At 39.6% G+C, this 22,396-nt stretch overlaps 1 protein-coding gene across 7 annotated transcripts in view; it reads right to left on the bottom strand.

Moving 5' to 3' along the window:
• The window catches only part of LOC132132863 (cAMP-specific 3',5'-cyclic phosphodiesterase 4D-like), a 216,261-nt gene that overhangs the window by 83,731 nt on the left and 110,134 nt on the right, over nt 1-22,396 (bottom strand). Inside the window, exon 1 of one of the 7 annotated variants that reach the window (XM_059545397.1) lies at nt 1,479-2,527. The exons of the other annotated variants lie outside the window; for them this stretch is intronic. Coding sequence (XP_059401380.1) covers nt 1,479-1,564 — 86 coding nt within the window. The 5' untranslated portion in view covers nt 1,565-2,527. Of the gene's footprint in view, nt 1-1,478; nt 2,528-22,396 lie in introns of those variants that run through there. 7 annotated transcript variants of the gene reach the window in all.

Here is a 22,396-nt window from a genome sequence, read left to right as displayed (position 1 = left end):
AATTATGTCTGTTTTCCTTCCAAATATTTAGGAGGCACTGTTGGTACATGACCTAAACCAACACCAAAGGTCTGTTTAATGTCATTTGTCATGAGCTAGTCCATGAAGTGCTTCTTTTATGAGACCTCTGTTTAAGTTGTGACTTAAGGAAACTAAAGTGTGACACTCCTACATGAACTAGAAACACAGACCTCCACTGGACTGAATCCATGTTCATGTGCCACACTAATGTTCCTGTTAGATCATGTATCACCATAGTAAAGCAGCATGTCAGAGCGATGCCATTATAGACGCCGCAGAGCCCTAGAGAGAAGCAAACGCTGTCACGTCTGATTCATTGCAGCGCTTTTGTTTTTCGAGCTTTCCACAACAGGGTGATGACACCATAACCTGCTGTTCGTATCTGGGTGTTGACAGCCTCAAAAGCTGGTTGGAGAACCCATGAGGCCTACAGTCATAAAAACTGGCTGTGGTCGCACATATAGATTGGAAAACACCCAATGAGGAGAGTGAAAATAAAGTCACATGATGTTTTTGCAGCAAAGGCCTAAAAGTAGTACCTGTGTGGAGACTTTAAAGGCTAACTATGGATAACAACTACAACATTCAGTTTATTATAAGCACGAGCTGCAATTCTGACTGGTCGTCAATGTTTTTATCATACATCAGCTAGAAAAAAAGGTTATGAAAGTGATTCCAATGATATTGTTCCTCTGTATCATTAGCATTTGTTTCCCCTTTCCACTCAAAATGCCAAAAGATTCTTCAAGATACATTTATTTGAAAAGCAAAATGACCAAAGATACGAAAGTCTTGTTTTATGTGAAATTGCTCAAAATTAAGGGTTTATGGTTACAATAAGAATAAATATTTGCCAGTGGGCTTAAAAAAATCAACTTAAAACAAGAACAGATATCTGTTGATGGGGTATTCAAATTTGTTTTCACTCAATTTCATGTAATTTTGTTCCATTTCTCAGAAAACAAGACTTCATATCTTCTTTGCATCTCAAGTAAATGTATCGTGATTTATGGATGGTAAGATATTTGTATTGGAAAACAAAAGAAAAATACAGAGGAAGATATTTTTGTGGTGCATTCAACATTTAATGCCATGACTTTTTGAATATAAGACTTTCTACTCCTGTTTAAGACCTTTAAAGGCCTTCATTTGTGAAAATGCAAATAAAGACTTTTAAAGACCTTTTTAAGACTTGCAAAAACCCTGTTACCATTCTTGGTATGAATGGGCAAGAATACTTTTGATTCCCTATTTTCTTTATGCTTGGCTTACCATCAGCTCCTTTACTCTTACTACGCTGACACCCTCTGATATTTACCACAAGATTAAGACAAATCTACAAATAAATATGTGGAGATCTCTAAACATGACCTACCAACCCTTGTCTCATGAAACATATCACAATAGACCCATTTATTGTGTCCTGTTTCCTTCTGCAATCCATTTTCACTACTCACCATATCCAGGAATGCCTTCGGAATGGGAAATTGTTGACGTGCATCATTTTTTTCTCCCTTCCTGTGTAATTTCGGCCGGTCTTCATTTAAACGAAGGTGTGGTTTGTGTTGGCTCCTCTCTCTCACAAATAAATAAATCTTATGCCAGCCTCGGGATAGCCATTATACACCCTGCTTACATGCCTCAACTGAAACCAGCTCGAAGCATCTCCGAAACAAGAAGTCCGCTTGGAGCAATGAAGAGTACATCTTCTTAGTTTGCTATTCCACAAAAGAGTCTCGAGAAGACACTTCACCCTTTTATAAATGTGGACAGTGTGCATAAATCAAATTTTAAGGCAAGAAAATGGCATGTTAAGAAAAGTTCAAGGGTTAAGGGGCTGTTCCGTAGTAGTAGAGCAAAAATAACAAACACAGAGCAGAATGAGGGTCCTTCCGCTGCCTTTTGTGTGGGATTTGAAACTCACTGTGGTACATCCTCATCGTGAAGTCCCGGCATCAATAACGGTTTCAGAAAAACGCTTCATTTGGATGTCGGAGATGCACGGCCGTGCCCCAAGGAAACCCAATGATGCATGCAGTCCCTTTCTGGTGCAGACAGCCCAGATGCCATGGAGAGACGAATGACAGGTAAGTCCTGGGAATTTTTCCCAAAAAAAGACTAAGCACTCCGCTCCTGTCAAGCACCATGTAAGCTATTGATCCTCTTAGTGCGGACAGCTCTGATTAATTCAGTGGTGTCAGCTGAAGAAATGGGTGGAGTAGCCGTAGGGGATGAGATGGAGCGAGGCAAGCTGGAGAAGAGAAAACCTCAGGATTGTCCGTGTCTGATCCTGGCCGTCATCACATGAAGGCAGAGTTGGCAGACGGTGACAGCGGTCAAGGTGCTGCAAGAATCCAATTAATGCAGTGAAAGCAGCACGTGCTAAACCTCTTGACAATCACTTGTCTTCCTTACCCGAGGGTTTCTCTTTCTCTCTCTTCGCCTCACTCACTCTCTTCCCTCTCAGACCGATACGGCATTTCCCGGTTCTTTTCTCTCTCGCTCTGCTGCAGCGCTGGCTCCGGGCTGTACAGGGCGTGTGTGTTTGGGAGAGACTGTGTGACTCGCTGTCTGTGTGTAAGCGTCAAGGGGCCCCACAAGGGAAACTCTGACCGGCCGACAACACACAGCGCTCGCTAAATAAAGCACACGCCTGACAGCTGGAAGAGCCTGTTTCTGCTGCGCGGAATTAAAGCTCATGATAACATCTCAAAGGTCAGAAGCAATGACAATGATAAGACAAAAAAAAAGAGTTAAGAAGATATACTGTAAGACAAGCATGTTCAAACATAGCCTGGGCTGCTTAGGATATAAGATATGAGAACAAAACACCATGTTTGCATTAGAAACGCCCCATGTGAAAGAAAAATTATAAAGGAGATGTCTTATATATCTCTAGAATTTACCTTATTGGTGTCAATGAGAGAGCAAATAGAGAGAAAAATATCTTCTTTGCTAAAAAAGTTTGACGTTTCCATTCTTGATAATTTTCTTAAACTGTGCTAAGGTTTGTCACAAAGTCCGAAATCTCACTTTCTTCTAGATGGCATTTAGAGAGCAAACAGAGTCTCCTGCTTGGAAATGTTTCTCCTGAGAAAAAGATCTCATGTTTCGAAGTCAGAAGTCTCAGTGCGATCTTAAATATTTCTCAACAATTTCTACCCAGATCAAATTATATAAGCTGTAATCAACATTTCCATTCAGACTCCATACAGTGTGCTTACTGTATTTCAACAGTTGACTCATTTGTGTCTGTTTTAATTGAAGTTGATACTTCAATAAAATTTTTTGTGAACAGTCAACTTTAAAAAATTATGCATGCTACCCTACTAAGTAGGCTACCTTCAATTCTTCTTCTTGTTCATTTTTCCCCTTCGAGTAGTTGGGAAAAAAGTCCAATGACAGATCATTTCCTGTGGCATAATTCAATTTCACCTCTACATCTGTTCTTATGCAGGGGCTAACACAGCGTAATGCCTGGGCATAAATCAAAACTAGCATTCTGACATAACAGGATGGAGATGTCAGGAATGACAAAATAGTTGCTGAGAGAATGCTTTAAATGCCATGTGTGACTGGCATAGTATTTGGTTCATTCAGGTCGGGGTTTGAACACAAATGCAAATCTGAACCAGCCACAAAGCTGGACACTATCAAGTGCAATGTGTAGTTATGATTATCTGTGTTCTCTTTATATTGTACCTATCAATAAAATATACAAAAAAGCTAAAAATAAACTAAATTAAATTAACTAAATTAAACTAAAAAAAGAGTCAGTAGCATAAATGGTGTAGCATGCAGTAACAAAGAAAAATAGTATAGAGTCTAGCTGTAATAATAATAAGATTGTGGCAGCATTCATAACTGAACTGTCAATGCCTTTTAAATTCCATTTCAGTTCAGTTCATTTAAACTGGAGTAGGGGTGTGCAATATCACTAATTTTCATCATGGACAATTAAAATGTCTCCACAATGTACTTTTGAAGAAATATCATAGTATCGTGCTACAGCGCACATTCTATCAGCTGCAGTTCTGGTGCCGCTGTCTCAATATTCTGTACAATGCTATATACATTCACATCAAATGTTAACTTGGCAGTAGAGTTCCACTCACAGGACACTGCACTTATTCACAATCACAAGTACATTATTTGCCTTTGCTTTAAAGTCTTACCAGGTAAACATTTCATTCACATGCTGTTCTGACATCTTTCTCAGCGCAATCTGAAGCGCACACACTCTAAAATCCAGTCAAACAACGCCTGATTACTGGACTAAGTTCTTTCGCATCTGATTGTGTTAATACTGTCAAAAATACACAAGGCTTACATATAAACACGGTTAGAAAATCAGATGCGTGTCTGACAGCAGACTAATAGTACTAAACATGCTGTCACTTGTCATTAAAGGGATAGTTCACCCAAAAATTATTATTCTGTCATTATTTGTACACTCTCATGCTTTCCCAGATCTGTATTTCTTTCTTACTTGTGCTGAACACAGACGAAGATATTTTGAAGGTTGTGGGTAACCAAATGGTTGCTGGTCCTCACTGACTTTGATAGTAGGAAAAAATGCTATGGAAGTCACTAGGGACCAGCAACTGTTTGGTTTCCCACATTCTTCAAAATAACTTATGTTCAGCAGAAGAAAGAAACTCATTCAGGTTTAAAACATCTTGAGAGTGACAAAATTATGACAATTTTTCATTTTTGGGTGAACTATTCCTTTAATGTTAATAGAACAAAAAAAAAACAGAGAAAAAATACTCACTGCTCTTGACTGAAGAACTTTAATACAGTTGCTTTAATAAGAATCAATGTATACTGTATTTTATACAGTGAAGTGTATAGTGTTTTCTTTATATCTGTTCATTCAACTTCTTGAATACTACTGCTAAATACACCTACTGTACCTGAGAAATAAAGCACTGTTGGTTTTATTTGCATATTATGTGTATTTGTAATGTGTATATTTGTTCTTATTTTTTATAACAAAGATAAAATAATGAAGATTTTTTATCTTTGCCCACTTTAGCTTAAATATTCTTTTTTATTTAATATTTTGTTACCTTGTAAGGCTTTGTTTTTAAAATAAGGAAATCAAATTGGCTGTGCTGCTCAGAAAACATGCAAAATAGTAAAACCAGCATGACAAAGAATCGTGAATCATGGTTTGATATATTTTTGCCATATCACCCACACCTAAACTGAAGCAACAAATGTGAAACAGAAATTGCATTTCGAATTTGAATGTAAAAAAAGTCAAAGAAGTTTTTAGAAAGCAAACTTAAAAATCAAAGTTTAGATGGATAAAAATGAGCATTCATGGTTTTCTGCATCTCTAATAATAATGATGATGATGATGATGATGCTCACCTCAGAAAGCTCCACTTAAAATGATAAAACCACTGTTTGTTGGCGTTTAGAAGATGATTTAGTCATCAACATCTCTTTCATGAATGTTTACTTCAGCTGAGATTTGTTACATAAGCTCCGTTCACCTCAGCGTGGCATTATTTTACACGCAGCAGAGGCTCGGTATTTACTTAATAAAACCTCTGTTTTGCTCAGCACTTGGCGTAAATGTCATTTTGTGTTTTCTGCAGTCAAGCGAGGGCCTGTTGCCCAGAGTCACTTCAGATCAATGTGAACACACAAACTTCACAGAACCGCCGGAAAGCTGCAGTGACTCCAACCGCTCTGCAGCACCACGCAGACGGCATCTTACCAACATATATGCAGTGCTTTCCTTCATCGCTCATGCAAACTCATCTTCAGAAACAGAGCCGCAGGGCTCATACCTGCGTATGGTAAGCAACTTTAAAACTGTAGCTTGAAGTCAATAAACTAGTCAGGTTAGCTTTAAGGAAATGTGGTTGGATACAATACAACAATTTTTTTTTTAAATGGAGCAAATAAGATATAACAGTCAGTAAAAATATTTTATTATTGTATTAAAAACCTTTGTACCTTCATAATATAATTTATTATTATTATTATTATTATTATTATTACACAGCAAAATGTTACTATTATATTATAATTTTTTATTAAAAAAACTTTGCATCCATAAATTATATTATATTACATTACATTACATGATATATTATTATTAGATTAGATTAGAATAGATTACAAAAATGTTAAAAAGTAATTTGAGTAAGTTGTCTGAACAAAGCAATCTGCTGAAACAAATCAGACTTGTCCAATTTCTATTTCAGTGCATGCCTAATTTGGATAAATATTTTTCTAAGTGCACAGGAAATACTTGACGAATTGCTAAAATGTGCATTTTTAAGGAACTGCATATGACCCTTGGTAAAGCTTGTAATAGACACTATCCACGTCTCCTGTTCTTCCTCATGGCCTAAAGAACGGTCCCCCCCCTGGGTGGAAGGACTGAAGATAAAAAAAAAGAACATATTTCCTCCTGAAGGACCTCGTGGCTCTATCTGCTGCTGTAGTGCGTCTGCAATCTACAGCCCTCAGTCGGTCCTCTGCCTATCACACATCCTCTGCCTGCAGGAACATGGACTGATAACAGCACTCACCAGCACACACACCCATCAGCTAAACTACTCACATTTCCTCTCTGACTTTCTAAGGGTTAGCTCTCATACAGCGCTTCATCCAATCTAAACTACCGATCTGGATTTTTCCATTTTGCTCCCCACAGCTGCATGTATTTGATCAAAAATACAGTAAAAACTGCAATAACGTGAAATATTTTTTATTTATTTAAAATAACTACTGTCTATGTGAATATATTTTAAAATGTTATTTAAATGCAATTTATTGCTGTGATGCAGTGTTGAATTTCAGCATCATTCCTCCAGTCTTCAGTGTCACATGATCCTTCATTCTAATATACTGATTTGCTGCTCGAGAAACATTTCTTATTATTATCATCACTGTTGAAAACAGTTGTGCCGCTTCATATTTTTGTGGAAACTGTGAGGTATGTACACACCTAGCAAAATCAAGACATTTAATGAACACAAAAAGATGTGGTTTATAAACTCAAACTTTCACACATTTCAAACAGCTTCTTTCTGAGCCACTGTAATGTGGCTTCTTCACCAGTGGCACAAAAGGCAAAATAACCTATTTTATTTTATTTGTATCTAATTTAGTTAGCAACTAAAAAAAATAAAAATACGATCCAAAACTTGGCCATTTCTGCCAGCATGCAAAAAAATACAACACAACTAATTTAGATTGATTCACAAACGAATGAATCAAATTCAAACTGATTCAAATAAACAAATATTTTTAATGATTCAAATTCAAACTGATTCACATTAATAAATTCGTTTTTTTAATTAATCAAATTCAAATAGATGCATACTAATGAATCAATTATTTTAATGAATCAAACTAATAAACTAATTTTTTTAATCTAACAAATCACACGCTGAAAACATACTAATTTACTCACTTACCGATATGCCAATATGCTGTAAAATGTTAAACTATTTATTGTAATAAATAGCATTTCTTTGTTCATCAGCAGCCTTGCTGCTAGAACAGAATTCTGGGGAATCCCACAACTGCACGTACTGTAGCTCATATTCACTTCTTATCTCCCTGTTGACAAACTATCAGCTTGATCTTGTATGCTTTTAAAAATAGCATTGGTTAGGAGTTATGCAAGTCGGACAGGCTGGAAAGGCCAGTAGTGTGTGTGTGTGTTTGTTTGTGTTAGTGTAGTGCAGCGAGGGGTTGTCACTGGCTGTTCCGGGATGCCCGGCTGGCTAAAACTGGAAATGTCAAGCGCAGCCGGGGCAGGTATATCCTACAGCGGTGTGCAAGGTCACATCCCGACCCCTGCTGAGCAAACTCAACAGCACTTTGAGTCTATGACAAATTGACTACCGGTCTGTACATGCATCTGAATGCCACCCGGCGTGGATTACTTTTAACATTACTGTGTCTCTGCAGACGGAGCTCTTTATTCAATGCATCACTCTGCAGGGCCGTGCAAAGACCTTTGGAGGGGCAGGTGCTCAAAGTATAAAAGGTGCACATGGAACATGGCTTTTAATAGGTCTGTGCTCCTTGCTGATACAGTATGTGTATCGAAACAGATGCTTATGTATTGATACAGCAGCAAATGCCGCAACGCAATTTTGAAAAAGAAACAGAACAGAAAATACCATTTTAAGTTTAAAAGTTGAAGAATTATTTATTTGCACCTTTTAAAATTACTCTGGAATTAGAACCTGAATTATTATTATTATATTAAGGCTGTCAGGCGAGTTTACAGGGTATGGTGGTTTTGTTGTTGAAAACATTACTGTTGCTGTTGTAGAAAAAAAACAAAATGTCATATTTAAAATAGAAAACTATTCTAATCATGTCCTGAATTTATTCATTTTTTGAATGATAATGATAAAAACAGGATTGATAATTAGGAGGATGAGAAATTTGTTGTGATAAAGCTGTGATAATTACTTTAATGCACTCTGTTTTTTTAAATAAATACTGTAATAATAATTATAGTTCAAAGTATGAATAATCAGATATTTATGCTAATCAGATAACATAAAAAATATTGAATTTTAATAAAATGTAAATTCGTCCCCCGCACTTTATTCAGGAAATTGTTTGCATAGGTTTCTAGATTTAACTCTAGATTTAAATTCAAAGAGACAGTGTTGATAGCCTTTGCATTACCTGACATTTTATTAGTATCCAAAATGAGGAGATGTGAATATCAGAAGTGCTGAACACTCTCATGCAGTGTATGGTTCATTCATACAGGAAGCCAGAGGGCACTCTTGCGCAGAAAGTGCAAAACAGACTCATAGAAGTAATAACTTATGACGTGCAGGGAATCCCTAATATGGACAAAAGCATCTGGCTGTAGCTGAGCTGAATAAAAAGCAGAAAGTTTTTACTGATGAAACGTGAATACAATAAACACACGATTGTGAAAATATATAGTTTATGTGTGTTTTTCCAAGTTATCTCTAGGTAATAAATAAACTATTTGAATAATGCAGTACTGACATATCATTAAGTATAGAATCTATAAAATAAATTTCCTGCCTTATTCTTATTCTGTGATAAAAATAGGAAAGGGTGTTCGTAGTAGCTTTTATAGACCAATTATAAAATTGTCATTAGGAAAATATTGAACAAAAATATAGCCCCTTGCAGCTAACGTTACTTCCACAGGATACCCACAGAAATATAAACAACATCTGTGCATGCTCTCTTCATGTCGTTTTTGTAAAATAATTTAACAAGTAAACAAGCCCACCTCTCCGCTGAGAACTCCACTTAATGGCTGGCGCGGACGTTAATGAAGGCATCTGGTAATTGCTAATTACCTAATTACTATAGATGTCTGAACATGAGGAATCATCTCGGATTAGATCATCAGGTGAAAGGTCATCATGTGAATCATTTTATTTATGGCTACATTTTTATTCATTAATTTTACTAATAGTTAAATTGGACAGTCCTTCATAAAAGTGTTTTATTACCAAAAAAACAAAAATAGCCTTGTGCTCAAGCACCCGTCTCACACCCCTCTGCGCATGCCTGTCATGCTGATTGTACAAGAATGGGAGGATTCTTGGAAAAGCAGTCGGAAAGGCTATATCTCTGCCATCAACTCCTGCTGACATGCCTTTCACAGCATTCAGTTTCATTCTTCTCATTAACGCATGTCAGACTGTAAGACGTAATCTGAGGCGATACCCAAAACTTCTGCAAACATGATACAAGACACTGTTTTACACAAAGGGATGAAGAGACCATGCATATTATATATACACTGTAGCAGGGGTTCACAAATTTTTGTCAGTCAAAACCCTTAAAATAATTACCCCTGAAATTTAAAGTTAATTTTTCAATAATATAACGACAGATTTACATGCTAAAGTAAACAAATAAAATCTCTAGTCTGAGTAAGTGTTTTAGGTTTATTGTTTTATTTGATTGTTTTGTTTCAAAATTACATATTAAATCTAAAAGAAAATGTGTGTGTGTGTGTGTGTGTGTGTGTGTATATATATATATATATATATATATATATATATATATATATATATATATATATATGCATATTAAGGCTGTCAGGCGATTACAATTTTTAATCTAATTAATTACATGATGTTTTAATTAATCAATTGCAAATTAAATTTGGCTGTGAAAATACCCCCAGAAGATCATTTAAAGCCATTCTTATGTTAACTGTGAAAAATATCAAGTAGATATTTAAAAAAGTTGCTTTTTAAAGAAATTCTTTTTGATTCAACATAAAATGTATTATCTAAACGCTTAGGCTACAACAGTATGACATTAAAAGAACATAATTGAGAAACATCTCAGTACTTTTTCTTCATATAATGAAAGTCACTGGTAACCAGATCAGATTAGTTACCAACATTCTTCTTTTTCTTCTGGTTACCAATATTCTTTATCAGTGTTGGGAAAGTTACTTTAAAAAAGTAATAAGTTATAGTTACTCACTACTTGTTCCAAAAAGTAACTGAGTTAGTAACTGAATTACTCTATAATAAAAGTAACTTGTTACCAGGGAAAGTAACTATTTGCGTTACTGTAAAAAAAAAAAAAAGTTGCTATATGTCAAAGTATTTTTTTTTTGCAGTTTTCACAAGTCAGTTGAAATAAGTAGAACAGGCAGGTGTTCGTACATAACTTTCGAGATTTATTGCACGTCAACAGACAGCAAGAGTTTTATCCTGCACTCTTTGTAAGAAAAGTGTTTTTGGCCACTAGCTTTGTAGATGCGTGTGTCACACATTACATGCACGTTCTTGCCTTTGACTACAATGAATTTGAAGTAGTGCTTATATCTCCACCTTGAAAATTCCAACTTTTCATCGGATTGCTCCTGACTCGCCATTTCTCCTGCTGCTGCGAATCTCTGTGTAGCTGTTGCGTGTGCCTGACTGTGTGTGTTTGGCGCCGCTGGCGCGTGTGTGTAAAAACACTGGCTATGATTGGCTACCATGAAACACATGACTCTGCCTTAGCCAATCATAATCGCTTATCTCGTTATTAACCCACCTGCTCACTCGCTGTGTGAGCCAGGGGTGCGTTCGGATTGCATATTAAATCAATGCATAGTAACGCACCGCATTTAACGTCCTAACGCCGTTCTTTTAAACGCCGTTATTCCAAACACTGTTCTTTATTATGTTCTTTTATGTTCAATAAAATAACGTAAGTTGTAAAGGGTTGAAACGACAAAGAAACAGCAAGTGACACATTGAATCAAATGTGAACTTTTGAAGTAGAAAGATTGAAACAGTATTTTCTTGTAAAATGTTCTCTAATAAAAAATATTATACACTGTATACTTACTTAAAATAAACCCTTTTATCTGATTACTGTGATTTAATAAGATTGCTATTTAATTTCTAACCCCATTTGCTTATTTTATTACTACATTTGATTTATTTACTTTTTAAGTTTTCATCAACACATGAACCCCATTTGGGAACATTTGATATATACTGTAGTATTTACAGTGCTTTTGGCATGAGAGAAGAATAAGGAATGTGGCAGGAAAGGCCTTCAGCGCCAGGAGGAATGGATGATCCGTAGAGATGAATGGTTTCATTACCCGGCCTCACAACAGATGGAGCAATTACAGATACATTGTGAATTACTGCAAGCAAAGTCCAACGGCATCTGTCAAAAGAGAAATCAGAAAGCAAGTCCAACTGGACGGGATGTTCCTCAAGATTTCTTTGCGAATTAGGGTGCTAGGCATGTCTGTGAATAAAGCACGTTCCTCGGACTGAAGTAAATGATCAGAGAATATAGAATTAAAATTACAACAATACAAACTACTTGTTAGAAATCAGTCAGTCATTCATTATCAGGGAGAGTTTTAACGCAAAACCTTTATACAAAAAATGTATACTAGTTAAAATCACACAAATGTGAAGTGACTTAACACAGTCTTCCAACTGTAGTAGAAAAAACTACAGTAGATACTGCAGTCAAATAGTAACACTGAGAGTATGAACACACATTTGTGTCTCAGTGGAAGAGACTGAACCGAAAGACGCTTGACTTCATCTCAGAGAGAGACTTGCATGCTACAGACTGTCATTTTCAGACTGTTTTGTGTTTCATCTAATGTGTCTTTAATATAAAGCCCTGCTCTAATTAAAGCTTCTCATCAAAGGCCCTCACTGAGAGGAAACGACCACCTTGAGAGGCACAGCTGGAGAGTCTTAAAGAGACAGTAGCACACCAGTAATTCAAAGGACAAAAACAAAGACTAGTGCAAAATACTAATTTAGTACTCATTGACAGATTAATTAGTATTTGTAATATACAGTTTGTAATCTGTAATTATAATTTGTAATATAACAATTTTCACTCTCTAATTTCCCAATTGTTAATAAATTTCACAATTATAAATAAACAAGTAACACATTGAATTAAACATGACATTTGAAAAAATAAAATAACCTTTTTTATTTTTTACAGTTTGTTTATAAAATATATCTTAAAGATATTTTAATATTTTAAGTTGATTAATATGCATGGTACAAAAATTTATTCCATCTGATTATCACTAAATATTGTCAGATTATTAAAATAAATCATTAAATAAAATCCATATACACTATAATGAGTATGTGTGTGTGTATAAATTCATTCATTTTAAATTTTAATATATAAAAAAGTGTGTGTGTGTGTGTGTGTGTGTGTGTGTATGAGTAAATGCTTACATAGTTATATACTATTATTCATTTGGTATCATTAAAGAAAATATTTATAAATATTTATGCATAAATAAATAAAAAATTATATTTGAATTATATATTTTATTAATTATTAAGTATTAAATGAAATGATTAAATTAAATTAAATAGCAGTCATTGAAAAACCCATAGACGGTTGCTGCTTAGCTATTCTTATGTTCTCATATTAATAATGCATGTAGAAAAACATGCATTATTAAAATCCATTTTTTTGGGACAGATTATATGGGTCTCAGATGGTCTAAAATTTTAGCAGCTCTAAAGTCATTAAGTAATTTAACAATTAGCACTATGCATTACTGCATTAACACCTTGCATGACATTCATGCTGTAGTACATTGTGAGTTGTTTTACAAGAAAAATAAGTCATGACACCAGATCACGTCTTCTTTTTGAACTCCATCACAGAAGCAACTGTACACTAGTAACACAAACCTGCGACCTCCTGCACGTAGTCACAGGCCACGACACGAATGTCTAATGTGTGTGGGGAACTCAAAGCCCCACAGGGGCACGTGCTGCACCGTTTGACGTCAACAGTGCAGGTCTGTGTGCCAGTGCAGCGGGTGACATTTATGCATGATGATCACTTCACTGAGACTCATTAGCATGCGGCGTGCAGCGCCACGCTGATGGACAGCCCACTTCTGCTGGCACCTGGCACTGGCAGTTTGGAGCCGTGAACTCTGGAGAGACCTTCCAGCAATAAGGATGTCAAATAATGCTGCCCTCCACCTCCAGAATTGCTCAGCTGCTGCTCAGGAGCCCATCATGCTGGAAGCTTTGAACTTTGGTGGCCTTTCTGAGTGAGAACGTCTATGCAAATCTCACTCGTTGAGCATGCAACATGCAACTGGCAGTTTTCTGATCTCATGTCAAGGCTGTCAGAGGGTTTCACCCCATGATTAGGGCCAGGATAGAAATGTACAAAACTGTTTTCTGCTGTAACGGTCATCATTCATAAATTTGCACACAGCCTGCACACTTTACTTCAAGTTAGCATGAAAACAAAATGAACTTTAAGTTCATAATACATCTGTTCTTTCTGTTCATAATTCATATTCGCATTCAAATAAGTTACATTATGGAATTAAAGTCAGTATATAATAACAAACTGTACAGTATATAATAATAAAGTTGTCAAAATCAAAATAATAAAGTTGCTAATGCAGAGTTATTATCTTTAACTAAAACTAAAACTATCAAAAACATTTTAATAACTGAAATAAAGTTTAATTAAAAAAAATATTAGATTAAAAAATAAATAAAAATTAGAAACGCATATTAAAAATAGAACTGAAAATAGGTTTACATTTGGATTATTATTGTTAACAAAAACTAAAACTTTTAAAACCATTTTTATAACTTAAATAATAAAATAAAAAATATTAGATGAAAAACTTAATGAAAATTAGAAATGAAAAAGTAAAAATTAAAATAGGGTTTAGTCAGGGTTAGCTAAAACTAAAACGATTAAGAACCTTCTTGATGAATGAAAAAGGCTGAAATGAAAATAAAAAAAATATTAGATGGAAAAATTAATTAGAAATGAAAACTAGCTTAAATAATATATAGTTGAAATAACAGTTGTTTAAATAAACAAACTTACTAAAACTTGAACTTATAATATAAAATGAATCCTAATTCAAAAGTATTGATAAAAAATAGAATATTGCATTAATATTACTGTGCTACTGTCATTTAATATTAACAATTTATTTAATTCTTTTAAAACTAAAAGGAGCAGATTTAAACCCAAAATTCACCCAAAATGAATCATTGCTGAAAATGTTAAATATAAAATGTAATTGTGCATACTCGGTGTGGGCCTACTCATATTCAGAGTTGTCTTTAGAAACCCGAAAAAAGTTCTCAAACAAGAACGCACATGTACTTCTGTCAATCTGAGAGCGTTTAAAGACAAAATCACAAACACATACAAACAGACACAAAAAAAAAAGAGTTATTTTGGCAAATGGTATGTGCTTTCAGTGCCACGTGTCAAGAGCCTTGAGTCTATTATCTTGAGTAACAAAAAGAGAGACTTCCTCTCAGGGTATGAGCTGTTTAATGACACATCTGATTCAGCGGTGCTCAGCTGCATGAAGAAGAGGAAAGCAAACTAAACCCTTCTCTGACTCAACATTTACAAACGGACCTGCAGGCCAACACCTGCACAACTCCACCGCAAAAACAGACGTTAGAGGAAACATCCAAACATGGTCAGAAATCAAGACAAGAGCTGTTAAAGATGGTTTAAACTTATCTAGAAATCAAAATGGACACTATTTATTACTGCAAATAAGTACATGATATTTCATCTGAATGAACTTTCTCTGAAACTCTCTGTTGTTTTCTGTGGATGTCACAAAACATTCAAAATTCTTAATCAGCTCCAATCTTTAGCATATACAGTAAAAACATACATTAAGGTCTTGCTCTATGCTGGTACATAGTAACAGTCACTTCTCACCATAGTTTTCCTGTTAAATCTTGCAAATGCATGACATCATGGAAGTGAAACTGGTTGAAAGTGACAATTCACTTTTACCAACATGAAAAAATAAATTGACTATTACCAAATGTTACAATGATGTGCAAACAAAAAACTGCATAAAGGTGCTCCCCATCATGTTGAGATCACATGACCAGTCAAATGCTGTAAGGAGTGATGCAGGCCCATTTTAATACAGCAAGACTCTGCTCCGACTAACATCCCACAATGCAGTGCCATTAAAGAGGTGGAACAACAGGTGGAGTGGAGAAAACGTACTCGGTTACTAAACGTAACCTCGGTTCTCTCTAGAAGAGCGAACGAGTACTGCGTCTTAGCTAAGACGCTACGGGAAAAGTCTCTTTTCACGAAATACTGAAGCAAAAAATTATCCTTAATTTTGTATTTTTGTAAAGCGCATTTGCAGCAGTACACGCTTCGCGCCCTTCTTGCCACTTCCCGCCGAAACGGGTGCGGCCCAACCTATAAAAGGAGCTCGAAAAGGCTGACTCACCTGATTTATTTCATCGCCGAAGCGAACCAGAGTGAATCGTACGCACGGCAGAGAACGCAGTAATCGTTCGCTCTTCTAGAGAGAACCGAGGTTACGTTTAGTAACCGAGTACGTTTTCTCCACTCCACCTGCAGGCACTGAAGGCCCCTGGAAGCGTAAGTTAACGCTATGGCGTCAACTATCCATCTGGATAGAGTCTGTCTTGAAACAGCCATTCCCTTGGAACGTCCACCGAACGAGACAAACAGCTGCTCCGTCTGCCGAAAAGCAGGAGAACGAGACACAAATCACCCACACGCTTCACCGATGCGAGAGCCAACAAGAATACTGTCTTGAACGACAGATGCTGAAGGCTAACCGATTGGATAGGCTCAAAAGGGGGACCCTTCAAGGCCTCCAAAACCGCCGCGAGGTCCCACATAGGGACTGACGTTGGTTTGGGAGGATTCAGCCTCCTAGCTCCTCTGAGGAACCGGATGACTAAATCATTCCTTCCTATTGACTGACCAAGCGCCGTTTCAGAAAACGCCGCGATGGCCGCCACATAAACTTTGAGCGTGGATGGGGCTCTGCCCTTATCCAACAGCTCCTGTAGGAAGGAGAGGACCTCCGTCACCTCACAACTAAGGGGTGAATAACCTCGAGCTGTGCACCAGCTGGAGAACACCGACCACTTCGAGGCATACAGACATCGTGTCGACGGAGCTCTAGCCTGAGTGATGGTATTTAGCACTCCCACTGCGAGATCAGCGGGCAACCGTTGAGCGCCCACACATGGAGGGACCACAACTCAGGTTGAGGGTGCCAAATCGAGCCCCTGGCCTGCGAGAGGAGGTCCCTCCTCAACGGTACCGGCCACGGGGCGACATCTGCTAACTGCATCAAATCTGGGAACCAAGGTGCTACAAGCAGTATTGAACATCTCGTTTCTCTCACCCGTTCTATCACCTGCGGAAGGAGGGAGACGGGAGGGAAAGCATAAAGCGGGCAGCACGGCCATTCCCGTGACAGCGCGCTTTCGTTCTTGGAAAAGAACGCAGGGCAGTGAGCGTTTTCGTGGGACGCGAAGAGGTCCACCTCCGCCCTGCCAAATCTCTCCCACAACAGCCGGACTGTTTGCGGGTGTAGAGACCATTCGCCCGTAGGAACATTGCCTCTGGACAGCCTGTCTGGACCCAGATTCTGTAGCCCAGGCACATGCACTGCCCTCAAGGATGACCACGTCGCGCTGAGCCCAAACCAGGAGGCGTTCCGCTAGCCTGTACAGGTTTCAGCACCCGAGACCTCCCTGGTGATTTATGTAAGACACCACAGACATGTTGCCCGAACAGACTAAGACGTGGTGATCACGTTGTGCTGAGCCCAAACCAGGAGGCGTTCCGCTAGCCTGTACAGGTTTCAGGACCCGAGACCGCCCTGGCGATTTATGTAAGACACCACAGACATGTTGCCCAAACGGACTAAGACGTGGTGATCCTTGATTTGGGGACAAAAGCGCATCAGCGCGTTCTCCACTGCCAGCATTTCCAGACAGTTGATATGATGGAGCTTTTCCCGTTCTGACCATAGGCCAAAGGACGGTCTGCCCTCGAGCAGCGCTCCCCATCCCGAAGTGGAGGCGTCCGTCGACACCATCTTCACATTCGGGGAAGTCCCCAGGCTTACACCTGATCGGTACCAGCCATTCGCTGTCCAAGGTGCCAGAGCTGTGACACAGCTCTGATTGACCTTGAGATGCAGCCGGCCAGACCCCCACGCTCTGCGCGGCACCCGCGTCTTCAGCCAGAACTGCAGGGGGCGCATGCGGAGCAGGCCCAGCTGCAGAGCCGGAGATGCTGAGGCCATGAGGCCCAGCATCTTCTGAAAGTGTTTGAGCGACACGGTCGCGCCGCAGCGGAAAGAACTCGCTGCGCGCTGAATGCCCATCACGCGCTGTGGTGACAGCCGCGCCGTCATGGAACACGAGTTCAGAACTATACCCAGAAACAGAATCGTCTGACTGGGGTTCAGCGAACTCTTCGCCCAATTGACACTGAGTCCGAGCTTCTCGAGGTGATCGAGTAAAACGGCCCTGTGGTCCACGAGCTCCGTTCGTGATCGGGGCCAGAACCAGCCAGTCGTCCAAATAATCCAGCACTCGCATGCCTCTGAGTCTGAGAGGAGCGAACGCTGCATCCATGCACTTCGTAAACGTACGAGGAGCCACGGAGGACTGTAAACTGGTATGCCTGACCCTCGAAGGCGAATCTCAAATATCGCCTGTGGTTTGACGCTATCTGTATTTGAAAATACGCGTCCCTCAGATCTATTGACATGAACCAGTCCCCTCTGCGAATCTGCGCGAGGAGTTTCCTGGTCGTAAGCATTTTGAAACTGCGTTTCATCAATGCCTTGTTCAGCTGTCTTAGATCCAGTATGGGCCTTAGACCCCCGTCTCTCTTGGGCACCAGAAAGTATCGGCTGTACAGCCCCCCCTCGCTTTGAGCTTGAGACACAGGCTCTACAGCCCCTTTGCTCAACAGTTTTGATATTTCGGCCCAAAGTATGTGTGCTAGTTCTGTTTTGACCGTAGTTTCGACGCGCGCTGAAAAAGCGCGGAGGGCGTCGAAAAAACTGTAGCGAGTAGCCTTTCTTTATAATGCCTAGCACCCAATCCGAAACCCCTGGAAGCGCTGACCATGCATCTGCATGAATGGCTAAGGGCTGGATGCGAAGTGCGCTCTGTTGACTGGGCAACGGCGGCGCTCGGGTGTGCTGCGCATTTGAGGCGGGGAGCGCGCTGATCACAGCGGGCAGATCGCTCCTCCTCGACCCCGTCCCGGCGCTTAACCGACTGGGGGAAGGCTGAGCAGGTCCCGTGGGACTCGATATGTCTGCGAGTAACTGTGGGCTGCATATGTGCACATTAACCACTTTCAACTCGCTGTCTGCCTGTGCAGAGCGTACGTGCACGGGCCTCGTTTTTACAGAAGCCATGCGCCGTATGTGACATAGTGTATGTGGGCACTGGGGAGTGGGCACGTTTACTATGCGGCGCGCTCGACCGATCTGTGTCGATCTTATGTGCGCGAGCCCTGTGTGCAGGGCTGTGCTTACATGTGGAGATGGGCACTGAGGAGTGGGCATCGTCACTGCATTTTTAGCACCATCGGCCGTGGCCGGATGAGCGTGCACGGGTTTTGTTTTTACAGAAACCACATGACGCGTGTGAATAGTAATTGCGGGCACTGAGGGGTGGGCACGCTTACTATGCAGTGTGCGCGATCGACTTGAGTCGCTTTTATGGGCGCAGGCCCTGTGTGCAGGGCTGTGCTCACATGTGGAGATGGGCACTGAGGAGTGGGCATCGTCTCTACAGTTATAGCACTATCGGCCGTGGCCGGACGAACGTGCACGGGTTTCGTTTTTACAGAAACCACATGACGCGTGTGACATAGTGATTGTGGGCACTGAGGAGTGGGCACGTCTACTATGTAGTGCGCGTGATCGACTTGAGTCGCTTTTATGGGCGCGAGCCCTGTGTGAAGGGCTGTGCTTATATGTGGAGATGGGCACTGAGCAGTGGGCATCGTCACTACAATTATAGCACCATCGGCCGTGGCCGGGACACCAGAAATTACACCTTTTTCGGGAAATATCTGGGTAGCCGTGATAACGTTTTTTGTGTGCAGGCAAGCAGGCAACCTTACAGGCTTGCACATTGCAAAAGACGCTGAAACAGTCACAATCTCTGGAACTGAAACAGCGGCGCGCTTAGGTGAGAGCACGGCCACAGCGGAACTCGTACACCGGCGCTTCGATGAAGCAGCCATCGTGTGTAGTGCCGACGCAGCGTCATGCAGCATGCATAGATGGCTTTCCTAGGATGGCTTCGGGGCTCCCAGCCTCACCGTAATCCTCTGCCGCGGTCCCCGCGGCACGGGGCGACGGCCGGTAGAGCGAGAACGGGGGTCTCGAGCTGCGTTGCTGAAGCTGTTGTGATAACGGCTTTTGTGTGCAGGCAAGCGGGCAACCTTGCAGGCTTGCGCGTTGCAGAAAACGCTGAGACAGTCACAATTCCTGGAACTGAAACAGCGGCGCGCTTGGGTGAGAGCTCGGCCACAGCGGAACTCGTACACCTGCGCTTCGATGAAGCAGCCATCGTTAGTAGTGCAGACGCAGCGTCATGCAGCAGGCTTTAGATGGCAACACCACTTTCGTCCGCCGTCCAGCAGAGGGCGGACAAAGGTGCGTCGCTATCGCCTGTTCCACCGGCGGAAGTGACTGGTAGTTCCTGTTTGTAGCATCATCCAGTGTGGAGAATGCTAGTGAGACATACCCGTTTCGGCGGGAAGTGGCAAGAAGGGCGCATCAGCCTGCGCTCGATAGGCTGTGCAGTTGCCGCAGAACAAGCCAATGAGCGAACGAGCCGTCTCGCCTATGGCTGTGTACTGCTGCAAATGCGCTTTACAAAAATACAAAATTAAGGATAATTTTTTGCTTCAGTATTTCGTGAAAAGAGACTTTTCCCGTAGCGTCTTAGCTAAGACGCAGTACGAGAGAGCTCTCGTAAGAGAACCCCTATAGTTTAACCGGCTCTAAAGCAGCACTCTGTCAGCATCATCAATCATTCATGCTGATCGCAGAACTGCATCATTTACTGCAAAGGAAATGGAAAAGCATGTACTTGTTCATTTACAACCCACTGTGCACTTAACAGGAAAATACCTGCAAATGACTAGTGTGATAAACACAAAAAGATATGAAACGCACTCTTGCATACAGGCTGTGTGCTTTTTAATTGCTTTAAATTTACACTATAAGTTCAATCAGAAAAAAAATTATCCTTCGCTTTTTTTAAATTACTGACAAAGACAGGAAAATGCCCCACAAATTCAAGACTATGGGGCAAAAAATGCCCCTGCACAAACTAAATCCATTACAGCTGTCATGACTGAAGTGAAATATGAAAATGAATGAAAAGTGTCAATTTGTGGCATAATATTTACTGTAGGTCTGCTCGTGTTGCATCCGATTATTTTAACATGTTTCATTTTGTTTGGTCTGTGTAGCCAGAATATGAAATGCAATTTCTCCAAATGGTTTCTAAAAAGGTTTTAGATACATTCTATTACATACTCATTATTACAAGACAACAATGATTTTTTAAATAATATTGCGGCACTACCCTGTAATGAGCTCCTGGTTTTAGTATTCTGATTCATTTTCTTTATGTTTATGGCTAAATAATTACATTATGCAATTGTTGTGTAAATGCATGTCTGCCACCTTTGAACAGACTGTGTGTGTAATTAAAGATAAATGCCATGTCAGATGCTGCTGCTGTTCCACGTTTGCAGTGTATAAAGATGGATTTTGTTGATGTTGGTAAAATGTCTTTGGTAACAGTCTATAGTATTCTAACTGTTTGAATTAATACATTTAAGTAAAATCACGGCCACTTCTCTGATCTCACGTAGATCACTTAGATCTCACTTCAGGATTGCGGGTCTTGAATTCAGCATCTTTTGAAATGGTGCTTTTCCACTGCATGGTATGTCACTGCTCGCTTTTGGAGGGGTTTTCACTGTGTACAGCACCTGGTCCTTTTTACAGTACAATCAGTTTTTCAGGAGGTCGCTCAGCTCTTAGAGGTGGCACAACTATAAGGACATTGCTATAATCCCACTCACTTTAAAGCGGTACTAAACTGCAGTGAAAACTTAAACCTTCCCGGGCCGTGCTGAGTCGTAACCATGCAGTGGAAAAGCTCCATTAGTTTGTTTTGTTAAGGAGATTTTGCATGCCATTTTCTCTCCCAGAACCAATTTTTCAAGCCCTACTGTAAAGGAACATTGCTTTTTCTTCAGTTTATTTTAGGTCTGTGAAGTTGAAGATGCTGAACACAGTCATTCCTTCATGGGTATCCCACTTGTGTTTATTTATGAACATCTTCACCACTTGCTGTGGGTGGGGCTGCTGTGGTTTGGTGAGATTCATGGGAAAACGCAGCATGCCATTTTCTTCAAAAACACCACTTTCCCACACACACAAATCTATGAAATATTGCAGGCCCTAGGAGAACATTCCCCAGAAAAGACAGAAAAAGGGACTGTTTAGCAAAAAGAGAAGACAGCCAGAGAAATATGGGAACAAGTGGTGGCTTGACGGATATGATCATTAATGTTAACAGGCTCTGATAAAATTAGGTCACAGTACTCAAGAAATGACTAATTTTGTCACATTAACAAAATACTAATAAAGCTAAACACAGTGCAAATGTGCATATAATGAATTCTCAGGAAGCTGAAGAAAAACCTTTTTCAGCAATCTATTCCTTAAGTGCAATCACACCAAAACAAGCAAAAAGCCTTACTACTAAAAAGACATACTATTATATAATAGTAAAATGTTTTAAAAAAAAAAAAAAATATATATATATATATATATACAGTATGCATACGTACATTTACAATACTATAACACTCATTATATATATTACACAGTATATAATGCTCATAATGATGCCCATCTGATGCAATATAAAATATCAAATTAATTATGATCATTTAATTAACTTTACAATAATGTTCTGTTCTTGTTAAGGGTCAACTGAGGCCAATAAAC

The sequence above is a fragment of the Carassius carassius genome, chromosome 49, assembly GCF_963082965.1.
Source record: "Carassius carassius chromosome 49, fCarCar2.1, whole genome shotgun sequence".
Taxonomy (NCBI): Eukaryota; Metazoa; Chordata; class Actinopteri; order Cypriniformes; family Cyprinidae; genus Carassius; species Carassius carassius.
Note: the sequence above shows the minus strand (reverse complement) of the source record. Positions and strands in the feature narration are given on the sequence as shown.